Source organism: Ictidomys tridecemlineatus, chromosome 1 (assembly GCF_052094955.1).
Source record: "Ictidomys tridecemlineatus isolate mIctTri1 chromosome 1, mIctTri1.hap1, whole genome shotgun sequence".
Taxonomy (NCBI): domain Eukaryota; kingdom Metazoa; phylum Chordata; class Mammalia; order Rodentia; family Sciuridae; genus Ictidomys; species Ictidomys tridecemlineatus.
Genome location: NC_135477.1, coordinates 33,543,492 through 33,555,642, shown reverse-complemented (window position 1 = coordinate 33,555,642; position 12,151 = coordinate 33,543,492). Strand labels below are relative to the sequence as shown.

At 34.6% G+C, this 12,151-nt stretch overlaps 1 protein-coding gene across 1 annotated transcript in view; it reads left to right on the top strand.

Annotated features, from left to right (window-relative positions):
• Nucleotides 1-12,151, top strand: part of Kif11 (kinesin family member 11) — a 51,355-nt gene that overhangs the window by 1,111 nt on the left and 38,093 nt on the right. The window contains exons 2-4 of the mRNA XM_005333730.5: nucleotides 10,359-10,491; nucleotides 10,719-10,816; nucleotides 10,912-10,990. Coding sequence (XP_005333787.1) covers nucleotides 10,359-10,491; nucleotides 10,719-10,816; nucleotides 10,912-10,990 — 310 coding nt within the window. The remainder of the gene's footprint in view (nucleotides 1-10,358; nucleotides 10,492-10,718; nucleotides 10,817-10,911; nucleotides 10,991-12,151) is intronic.

The window sequence follows — 12,151 nt, the reverse complement described above, 5'->3', positions numbered from 1 at the left end:
AGTTAGTGTAGGTGTCTGGTTGTGCGGCAACTTGACTTTCCTTTGTGGAATCATTTGTTCATATACCAAAGGAGACAGAATTTTCTGGATGAGGGTTGTTTAGGGGTGTGTTCAACTCCTCCTGACTGTTTTCCAGATAACTTCTCAATCTTTGTGTTCTTTAAGAAACTGGGGTCTCGATATTTTGTCAGGCTGGCATTAACTCTTGGGATCAAGGGATCCTTCAGCCTCACCCTCTCAAGTAGCTGAGATTACAGAAGTGCGCCACCGCGCCCCAATTTAACTAGTAGAACATAATTGTTGTAGAAACTGCTGCTTAATTAGAGATTGAATTATTCAGTTTCTTAGAGGCTCTTCACGTATAGTGTATATGTATCTGTGTGTCTGTTTTTGTTGCTGTTGTTAAAAGTTGCTCTTGCTACTTTTCTATACCCAGAAGTATCCTAAAATTAAAAGGTTATTTAAAAAAACCTATATCAACAAACACTCTTTGATTTTGGTTAACTCAAATATGGTGACTTGAATTGTAGGTATCTAAGGTGATCACTGAGTTTCCAAACTAGGTGTCAGAGAGGAAATTATGTAGGAACCTTAAGCCTAGTCAATGATGACACTTGCTAGTTGAGGTTCTTGGGCTTTTTAAAATTTTTTTTCCAAATGTAGTTTTTTTTTATTTTGATATCTAAATATAAGGAAATGTGCCTTCCGTAGAAAAAAGATTTCAGAATTATAAAAAGTTATAAAGAACACTGTAGCAAACATTGTGTATCTATCACCCAAATTAAGAAACATAATAATCCTTATAGCTGGAGTCTCCCACGGACCTCTCCCTATGCCTCCTCATCCATCCACAGTTAACCATTTTCTTGACCTTGATGTTTATTATCCTAAAATATTTCAAGCCTTACCTTTTTAAAAAAAAAATCTACTTTTTTTTTTAAGTTGTAGATGGACACAATACCATTATTTTATTTATTTACTTTTAGGTGGTGTTGAGGATCAAACCCAGTGTCTCACACATGCCAGCCCCAGCCTGAAGGAGGTTTTTTTTTACTTTATCACCAATGAAAAATGCTCAGATCTAACATGTACAATAATTTTTATATAGAGAGGGTTTCTACTTTTTCTTTTCTGGTTAGGCTTTTCTCTTTCAGATTGCCTTCCTGGTGCAAGTCTGTCATTAAGCATAAATAAATAATAACATGAATTACTATGCCTTCAGGGATTGGCAAATCTTTTCTGTAAAGAGTCTGGATAAATAAGTATTTATTTTATTTAAATACTTTGCAGGCTCCACATGGTCTCAGTGACATATTCTCTGGTTTTATTTTTTTGAACAATACTTTAAAAACTGTAAAAATTATTCTAGATCTTTGGCAGGGCAAGAGCCAGATTTTATACAGACCTCCTGTGTTCCCCCTTCCAACAACTTCCCTCTTTTCTATTCCCCCAGTTTTTAAAATATTCCAAATGCATATAACATAAAATTTACCACCTTAATCCTTTTAAGGAAACAACTTCAGTAGCATTTAATATATTCATAATATTGTGCACCCATCATCTTCATCCATCTGCATAATTCTTCATCTTGAAAAACTGAAACTCTATACTCATTAAACAATAACTCCACATTTCCCCCTTTCCCCTGCCCCTGTCCATGGTTTTTCCACTCAGTACCTCATATAAGTGGAATCATAATGTAGTATTTATCCTTTTGTGATGGATTTATGTCACTTGAATAATGTCCTTGAGGTTCATGCATGTTGTAGTACATGTCAGAATTAGTTTTATGTTTAAGGCTATGTAGTACACCATTATGTATATATCACACTTTGTTTCTTCATTTATGTGTTTATGGATACTTGGGTTTCTTCCATATTTTAGCTATTGTGAATAATGCAACTAGGAACATGAGTATACAAATATCTCTTTTGAGACCCTGTTTTCAATTATTTTAGGTATTTAGTCAGAATTAGGATTGCTAGATCATATGATAATTCTATTGCTAATTGTTTTGAGAAGCTAATATCCTGTTTTCCACAGTAGCTACATCATTTTACATTTCTCACACAGTGTAAGTGTTTTACTTTCTTCGTGTCGGTATTAATTCGTGTCTGTATTAACATTTATTATTTTCTGCTTTTTTTGATAGTAGCCATCCTAATGGGTATGAGGTGGGGTATTTCATTATTTTTTTTATTGCATTCCTCTAATGATTAATCATGTTAAGCATCTTTTGATGTACTTATTGGCCATTTGTATATCTTCTTTGGAAAAATGTCTAAGTCCTTTGCTCATTTTTTAAATTGGATTTGTTTTGTTGTTCACTTTTAGTTCTTTACATATTCTGAATATTATATTAATCCCTTTTCAGATGTATGATGTGCACAATTTTTAGCCCATTCTGAGGATTGTCTTTTTGTATGCCTTGTGATTGACAAGGGCATTTAACCACTGAGTGGCCTCCCTAGCCCTTTTAATTTTTTGAGACGGAGTCTCACTAAGTTGCTTAGGGCCTTACTCATTTTCTGAGGCTGGCTTTGGAATTGTGATCCTGCTGCCTCAGTGTCATGAGTTGCTGGGATTACATGCCAATGATACAGTCTTTTGATGCCTACAATTTTAAATTTTTTATTAAGTCCAATTGTTTATTTTAATTGTTGCCTTGCTTTTGGTGTGACATCCAAGAAATCACTGAAAAGTTCATTCTCATGAAGCTTTTGCCTTATGCTTTCTTCTAAGAGTTTTTAGAATTATAGGTTTAAAGATTTAAAGTCTGATCCATTATAAGTTACTTCATTCTTTCGCATGTGGATGTCCAGTTTTCCCCACCATTTGTTGAAAAGACTCTTTCCCTACTGAATGGTCTTGTCTTCCTTGTAAAAAATCATTTGCCCATATATGAAAGGATTTATTCTGGGTTTTCTATTCTAATCCTTTTGTCTATTTGTCTGTCTTTATGCCATTACCTGGCAATTTTGCTTATTATAGCTTTGTAGTAAGTTTGGAAATCAAAAATTATGAGTCCTCCAGCTTTCTTCTTCAAGATTATTTTGGTTATCTAGAGACACCATATGACTTTTAGGATGACTTTTTCTATTTCTGCAAAACATGCCATTGAGATTTTAATAGGGATTATGTTCAATTTGTAGATCACTTTGAGTATATATCTTTTTTAAAATTTTTTTATTTTTTGGTATTGAGGATAGAACCCAGGGATACTTAACCACCGAACTATACCCAGCCCTTTTTATTTTTTTTTACTCTGAGACAGGGTCTCGATGAGCCTCAGTTGCTGAGGCTGGCCTTGAACTTGCAATCCTCCTGCCTCAGTCTCTTGAGTCACTGAGATTACAGAGTCACTGGGATTACCACACTTGGCTTAATGTCTTAATATTACTCCTCCAGTTCATGAACATAGATATGTTTCATTTTTAAGTACAACCCAGGTGATCCTGTGAGTGTTTTCATTCATTGTATTAATATGATATATTATGTTGATCATTTTACATCCTTGGTTAAATTAATTCGTTAAGTATTGGATTCTTCTTGATGCTATTTTAAATGGAGCTGTTTTTGTAACTTCCTTTTTAATATGTAGAAATGCAACTGACTTTTTTGCATGTTGACTCTATACTTTGCTGAATTCATTTTTTAAAAATACTTTTTAGTTGTTGATGTACCTTTATTTTTTTTTATTTATTTATATGTGGTGCTGAGGATGGAACCCAGTGCCTCATACATGCTAGGCAAGTGCTCTGCCACTGAGCCCCAACCCAGCCCTGAATACATTTATTAAACAGTTTTTTGTGGAATCTTTAGGGCTTTCTACATATAAAATATCATTTTTGAACAGAGATAATTCTACTTCTTTCTCTGCAGCTAAATGTCTTTTATTTATTTTTTCTGCCTAGAACTTCCTGAACTTTGCTGAATAAAACTGGTGAAAGTGGACATCTTTGCTTTTTTTTTCCTTCCCAGTTACTGGGGATTGAACTCAGGGGAGCTCTACCACTGAGCTACATCCCTAGTTCTTTTTTTTTTTTTTAATATATTTTTAAATTGTTGATAGACCTTTTAAATTTTATTTTGTTCATTTATTTGTGCCATGCTGAGAGTCCCTGCCTCCCATGTGTAAAGGAAGCACTTTGCCATGGAGCCACAACTCCAGCACCCCCCCCCCCCCTCAGCTCTTTTTATTTTTGGCAGTGCTGGGGATTAAATTTAGGGCTTCATGCATACTAGGCAGTGCTCCACTGCTGAGCTATATCTCTTGCCCTATTTTTTTTTTTTTTTTTTTTAGTCAGGGTCTCATTAAGTTGTCAAGACTAGCCCAGGGGGCTGGGGTTGTAGCTCAGTGGTAGAATGCTTGTCTAGCACACATGAGGCACTGGCTTAAATCCTTAGCACCACATAAAAATAAATACATAAAATAAAAATATTATATCCATCTGTAACTAAAAAATATTAAAAAAAAAAAAAAAAGACTAGCCCAGAATTTAGGATTCTCCTATCTTAGCCTCAGGAGTTTGGAATTACAGGCATGTTCCACCCATGCCCAGTTTGCTTTGCACTTGATCTTATTTATTTATTTATTTATAATTGTAGTTGGGCAAATACCTTTATTATTTTTATGTGATGCTGAGGATCAAACCCAGAGCCTGCATGTGCTAGGCCCCTCTACCCCTGAGCCACAACTCCAGCCCCTGCACTTGATCTTAAAGGAAAAGCTTTCAGTCTTTGACCAGTGAGTGTGATATTTCTGGTAGATTTGTCACGTATGACTTTTACTATGTTGATGTACTTTTCCTTCTATTTCCCCATTCATTGTTTTTATCATGAAAGGGTTTTTGTTTTCTGCACCAGTTGATGTGATTCTATGTCTCCCCCCTCCTTTCATTCTATATCACATCAATCAGGTTTTGTGTGTTTAACCATCCTTGCATTCTGGGGATGATTCCCATTTGGGAGTGTATATAATCTTTTTAATATGCTACTGAGTTCAGTTTACTAGTATTTTGGTGAGCCTTTCTTTTCCCCTGTGCTGGATATGAAATCCAGAGCCTCATACAAGCTAGTTATGTGCTCTACCATTAAGCTATACTCTCATCCCCTTGTGGAGCATTTTTGAATCAGTGTCCATAAGATCTACTTATCTATAGATTTCAAATGGTGTTTTTGACTTTGGTATTAAGGTAATGCTGTTCTCATAGAATGAGCTAGGAAATATTCTCTCATCTTCAATTTGAGAAGATTTGGTACTAGTTCTTTTTTGAAATGTTTGGTAGAAATTACCTGGAACTCATTAGTCTAGGCCTTTGGCATATTTTTGATTATTGCTTCAATCTGCTTACCAACTACTTATAGGTCAGATTTTCTATTTTTTGTGGTTTAGTGTTGATAGGTTTTATATTTCTAGGAATTTGTTCATTTCGGTTATAGTTGTTGGTGTGCAATTGTTCATAACAATTAACAATCCTTTTTACTTCTATAGAGTCAGTAGTAATGTTCCCACTTTCACTTTTGATTTTAGTAATTTGAGCCTTTTCTTCCGTAGTTGATCTAGCTATATGTCAACTTTGTTGATCTTTTTGAGGAATTGGCTTTTTGTTTCATTAATTTTCTATATTATTTTCCTTTTCTCTGTTTTATCTTTAATCTTCATTATTTTCTTACTTCTCCTGTCTTTGAGATTAATTCATTCTTTTTCTAGTTCCTTAAATTGCAAAAATAGAGTGTTGATATGAGATCTTTCCTGTTTATTTGTTTGTTTGGTATTGATGGTTGAACTTAGGGGTGCCCAACCACTGAGTTACACTCCCAGCCTTTTTTATTTTTTGAGACAGCATCTTACTGAATTTCTAAGGTTGGCCTCAAGTTTGCAATCCTCTTGCCTCCACTTCCCAAGTTGCTAGGATTACAGGTGTGCATCTCCATACCCAGCTCCTGCTTTTTTAATATAGGATTTAATATAGGATTTATAGCTATAAAGTTTCCTTTTAGCAATGCTTTTGCTGTATCTTATGAGTTTTGATATGTTGTTTTAATTTCATTTGTCTTGTATTTTCTCATTTCCCTTGTGATTTCTTCTTTGATTCTTGGTCACTTAAGTACACACACATTTTTTTTTTTTTAATGCATCTACTATACTTTTATCTCAGTACCTTTGGGATTTCTTTTCTTTCTCTCTATTTTAGGGGGAGTGATAATGGGGATTTAACTTGTGTTCTTTATCACTTAACTACACCCCTACCTCTTTTTTTTTTAAAACTTTAAGTCAGGTTTTCCCTAATTTGCCAAGGCTAGCCTGGAATTTGTAATCTTCCTGCCTCAGCCTCCAGAGTCTCTGGGATTGTTCACCCGCTGTGCCTAGAGGCCTTTGCAATTTCTATTCTTTACCAGAAGAGCTTTTCCTCCCAAAGATCTACAATGAATGGCTCCCTCACATTTTAATGTTTTTCTTGTGGGTTTTGTTTGTTTTATTCCTTCAGGTTTTAGATTGGTGGCGGGCTGGGGCCAGGGGTGGGGTAGGTAGGTGGGTATTGGGTATTGAACCCAGGGACACTTTGCCATTGAGTTAGAAATAGAATTTAAATTGCAAAATAGCTCTTTCTTAGTTTTTATTTTGAAATAAGTTGCTTAGGGCTTCACTAAGCTGCACATTTTATTATATTATTTATTTATTTATTTATTTATTTATTTAATATTTATTTATTTTTTTTTTAGTTTTCGGTGGACACAACATCTTTGTTTGTATGTGGTGCTAAGGATCAAACCTGAGCCGCATGCATGCCAGGCAAGCGTGCTACCGCTTGAGCCACATCCTCAGCCCCTAGGTTGCATATTTTAGATTTTAAATATTATCAATCAGAAGCATTTCTTGACTAGCATAAAGTAGCACCCACCTGTCTTCCCTATCATCATTTCCTATCCCCCTTCATATGCTATATTTTCATTTCTTATCAACACCTAATATATTTATTTGTTTATTTGATGATTGTCTTTCCCTCTTTACCCACCATTAGATTAAAATCTCCCTAAGAACAGGAACTTTATATTTTGTTTGTTTTAAATTTTGTTTGGTTCACTGCTATATTCCCAGTAGCTGCCATATAATAGCACTTGATGACTATTTGTAGACTGAATTTATACTTCTCCACAGGATAGAACCTTAAAAAATTTTTTTTTAAATCATTAATCTCTCTTTCCTCACCATTTTGGTTGTTTAAATTTTTATACTGAGAGCAACAAATTGATGTGTTTGTTAGCGTAATCAGTGGTAATTTTGCAGTTTTGAATTAGCTAGAGAAATCTGGATAGGAAAATAGTGGCTCGGCAGTACTCTTTCTACTAGTACAGATAGTTCCAAAAGCTCCTCTAGGAGTTTTGATGACTTTTAGGAATGTGTGATCTATATGAATTTCCTATGACTCAATTCTGACAACTTGATTCATATTTACTTGGTAACTTAATCATGTGCCCAGGCAAGAGAGTTCAGGGATGCGAGGCATTATAGAGTAATTGGCTTTAGCCATAGGAGAGCAGTTCACCCCACTTGTTGATAAGTAGAATGTTTAATAATATTGCATATTCATTTGTGTTGTATGCATTGTGTAGGCTTAGTACAATTGGCAAATAATATCATTATGAGATGTTTTCTGGGAATTGTTCAGTTTCCTGATATCACAAATTTGGTCTTCTTTTTTTTTAATTAAAATTTTAGTCATAGATGGACATAATACTTTTATTTTATTTATTTATGTGGTGCTGAGGATAGAATCCAGTGCCCCACACATGTGAGTCAAGCACTCTATCATTGAGCCTGAATCCTAGCCCACATATTTGGTCTTCTGATCACTCAAAAGTAAGCTAGTGAAATTACACACTCCTTCTGTTGTCTGAGTTTATGTAACAGGTATAGCTTTCTTAAAATACATGTATACGTGGGCTGGGATTGTGGCTCAGTGGTAGAGCGCTTGCCTAGCACGTTCGAGGCCCTGGGTTCGATCCTTAGCACCAAAAAAAAAAAAAAAAAAAAAACCCAACATGTATATGTAAAGTTGTTTTCTTAGAAACATGAATGTTTACAACCATTAAGAAATTGTTACTACATATTCTGTTTTATGATGTTTTCATGAAGCCTGTTATACAAAGCGGCTTCTGATGAGTAATGGTAACCAATTTTAACTGCCTATATGTACCAGATTGTGAATTAACCACACACACATACACACACACACACACCAAAAAAACCAAAAACCAAGAAACCACACAATAAAATGGAGTTTGCAAATATAAAAAATATATATGTAAGCTAATGACATGAGGTATGCTATGGGGAGTTGAGGTATCCTTTTAAAATAAATGATAACTTGGGTTGTCTAGTGATAAGGGGAAGATAATTTCCTATTTGGCTGTTCCTTCCAAAATGTACACTACTCAGTGAGGGAAATGAACTTGGAATAACAGGTTGTTCCCTTTTGCCCAACTGTGCATTATGTGTATAAATGTCTTAATGGATGCTGCTCAGTGGACTGTGATTCTTTTTAGTTTCCCCATCATTCCTCTTAGAATGACATTTTTTAGGGCTGGGTATGTGGCTCAAGCAGTAGCGCGCTCGCCTGGCATGTATGCAGCCCGGGTTCAATCCTCAGCACCACATACAAACAAAGATGTTGTGTCCACCGAGAACTAAAAAATAAATATTAAAATTTAAAAAAAAAGAATGACATTTTTAAAAAATATATATTTTTAGTTATACATGGGCACAATATCTTTATTTTGTTTATTTATTTTTTATGTGGTGCTGAAGATCCAACCCAGGGTCTCACACGTGAGAGGCGTACTGCTGAGCCACAACTCCAGCCCCTAGAATGACATTTATTAAGTAAAGTAGTAACACAAATATTTGAGAACCTATTGTATGCTAAGCATAGTAGTGAGCCCCGGGGAAACAGTAAACTAAACAGGATTTCTTTCCCTAGCAGTCTGAGGTCTACTAAGAAACACTGGCAAATTATTATATGAGAAGTGATGTTTAAGAAAGGATAAATAAGGGCTGGGTTATGGCTCAGTGGCAGAGTGCTTTTGCCTAGCATGTGTGAGGTACTGGGTTCGATCCTCAGCACCATATAAAAATAAATAAATGAAATAAAGATATGTGTCCACCTAAAACTAATACACATATTTATTTTATTTTTTAAAGAAAGAAAGGGTACCTAAAAGGTGCTTTAGGAATATAGGGCACAATTCAGTGTGATCTTTAGACAAGTGGGGGAGGGAAGTGTCCTAAGAAGAATTCCCTGAAGAAATAATCTTCTAAGTGAAATACCTTTTTTAGGCAGTGATCCTATATGTTTGAGCAAAGTAGCCCTTCTATTCCAGTTTTTTCATTTGAAAAATGAATCTAGTGATACTATAAATGTTACAATGTTGTGAGGACAAAGTGAGTTAGCACATATTAAGTATTGGGAACAATGAGTACTTGGCACATGGTGCTCAACATATTTGTCATTATTTTTTAATCTACTTTTTATTTTATGCCAGATATACACTGGAAGTTTTGCATTTTGAATAAAAATTGACCTGTTCTTTCTATGCCTTCATAACCTAACTTGATTAGATTGTAAGAATAGTGAAAATAGAATTCTCGGGGGGAAAAACAGCATTTTTGACAACTTAGCATCCACTCGAAGAAACTGTTAGAATTTGGTTGGGGGGAAACCATACTGGAGGTTGAGCCCAAGGACATTTTACCATTGAGATACATCCCTAGTACTTTTTATTTTTTATTTGAGACAGGGTCTCATGAAGTTACTGAGACTGGCCTCAAACTTGCATTGTTCCTGCCTCAGCCTCCTGAATGACTGGAATTATAGCTGCGTGTCACCACACCCTGCAAAACTGTTAGGATTGTAATGTTTTATATATCTTTGAAAAATTTTTTAAAAAGAATTTTATATCTGGGACTAAATCCTTATAATTTTCTCTGCTTTAGCATTTAGTCCCCACTTAATCCTCATTACCAACAGTGAGTCACAGCTTCATATTTCACTTTTTTCTTTTTCTTTAGGTGAACACATATCTTTATTTTATTTTTATGTGGTGCTGAGGATCGAACCCAGTGCCTCACGCATGCCAGGCGAGCACGATACCACTTGAGCCACATCCCAAGCCCCTTCACATTTTTCTTAACAATGTTGTTAGTGAAAATGTCATTGATAAAACTCTTGTTGTTTTTTGTGGTTATGATATGGAACCCAGGGCATCATGCATGCCAAGTAAATTCTCTACCACTGAGCCATATCCCCATCCCAAATTAAGAGTTCTTGAATAACTTTGGGTTTTTGTTTTTACAGACCATTTAATTTGGCAGAGCGGAAAGTTAATGCCCATTCAGTAGTGGAGTGTGATCACGTTCGAAAAGAAGTTAGTGTACGAACTGGAGGATTGGCTGATAAGAGTTCAAGGAAGACATATACTTTTGACATGGTACTTACTTTCTTATAAAAGGGTGCTACTTTTTAATTATTCAGTACTGTAGAGTAATCCTAATGTACATATTTCTCCTGGAAAATGGCATACTCTTATGAATTTCAGTTATCTCTTCCAGTTGTTAAGTGATTTCTCATGAGCTGAATTAGTTAACATATTACAAGTAAAATTATTAAAATGAATATCTTTTACATTTTCTTTAAGAAATTTCTTTATCTTAATAGGTTTTTGGAGCATCTACTAAACAAATCGATGTTTACCGCAGTGTTGTTTGTCCAATTCTGGATGAAGTTATTATGGGCTATAATTGTACTATCTTTGCGTAAGTTGATGAAAATTTATATGTATGTGTTTTTTCAAATTTATGAAAAGGTTTATGTATTTGTTTTTGATCAAACACTTTGTTAATCTTGACAGGTATGGCCAAACTGGTACTGGAAAAACCTTTACTATGGAAGGTGAAAGGTCACCTAATGGAACATATACCTGGGAGGAGGTATTTTTTATAACACATTTATCTCTAATATGGCAGAAATTTAGCAGAATAAAACTTGTGTGTGAGTCTCTCATGAAATAGAGAAGTTCAGAATACCCATGTCAAACATGAATTTAGGACTGGGGTATCATACTGTTCTTTGTAACTTTCATTGCCTCACTGCAAAATCCTTTCTTTTGTTTTATAAATTGGGCACAGCAAGAGTAAGGCACAGTTACTAATAATAAAATAGAATAATTATGGCATTATGACACATTATAATTATGACAATAATGTTTTATAATAAAAGTTATGTGACTGTGGTCTCTCTCTAAATATCTTATTGTATTTTTCACCTTTTCATTTAAAGGAAGCACTTTATGGCCTCTGTTTGACATTTCCAAATTGCTACCACTGATACCCTTAATGCTTTGGGGGACATTACTAAATAAAATTAGTGGTACCTGAATCCTAGGGCAGTTGATCTAATAACCAACAGGGCTACCAGAGACTAATAGGCAAGAAGCATATATTGTGTGGATGTGCTGGATAAGTGGATGATTTCATGTCCCTGTCTGGATGGTGAAGATTTCACCATGCTACTCAGAATGGTGCACAGTTTAAATTGGAATAAAATGTTTATTTCTGGAATCTTCCATTTAATATTTTGGACTGTGGTTGATCATGAGTAGCTGAAACCACAGAAAACAAAACTGTGAATAAGAAAGGGGACTTCTGTATTGTGGAAAAGTTGGAGCATGAATAAAACTTACAGGAAAGGATTTTACAATGAGGTAATGAAAGTTACAAAGAGCAGTATGGTGTTTTATTAATGATGACCTTGAGTGTTCAAGAAATTAAGACCACTGTATGGTTTAGTTTTGAAGAAAACATATAGAATATTTCACAAAGATTTTCACCAAATGTGTTTAATAACTTAATTCTTCAAATTATTGAGTTTTAGATAAGTTCTTTTAACAGTTCTATTAAGGATGCTTTGATAGTTGAGAAACATCTCTGTTTTTTTTCTGACTAAAATGAACGTATTACATTTTCATGAGGATAATTAGATAGGATAATTGAATTTGGTTTTATAAGTAATATGATTTAATTGGTTTCTGTAATGCTCAGATAGGAAGATGGATAAACAGTAAGACATATTTGTGCAATGTTTGGAGAATA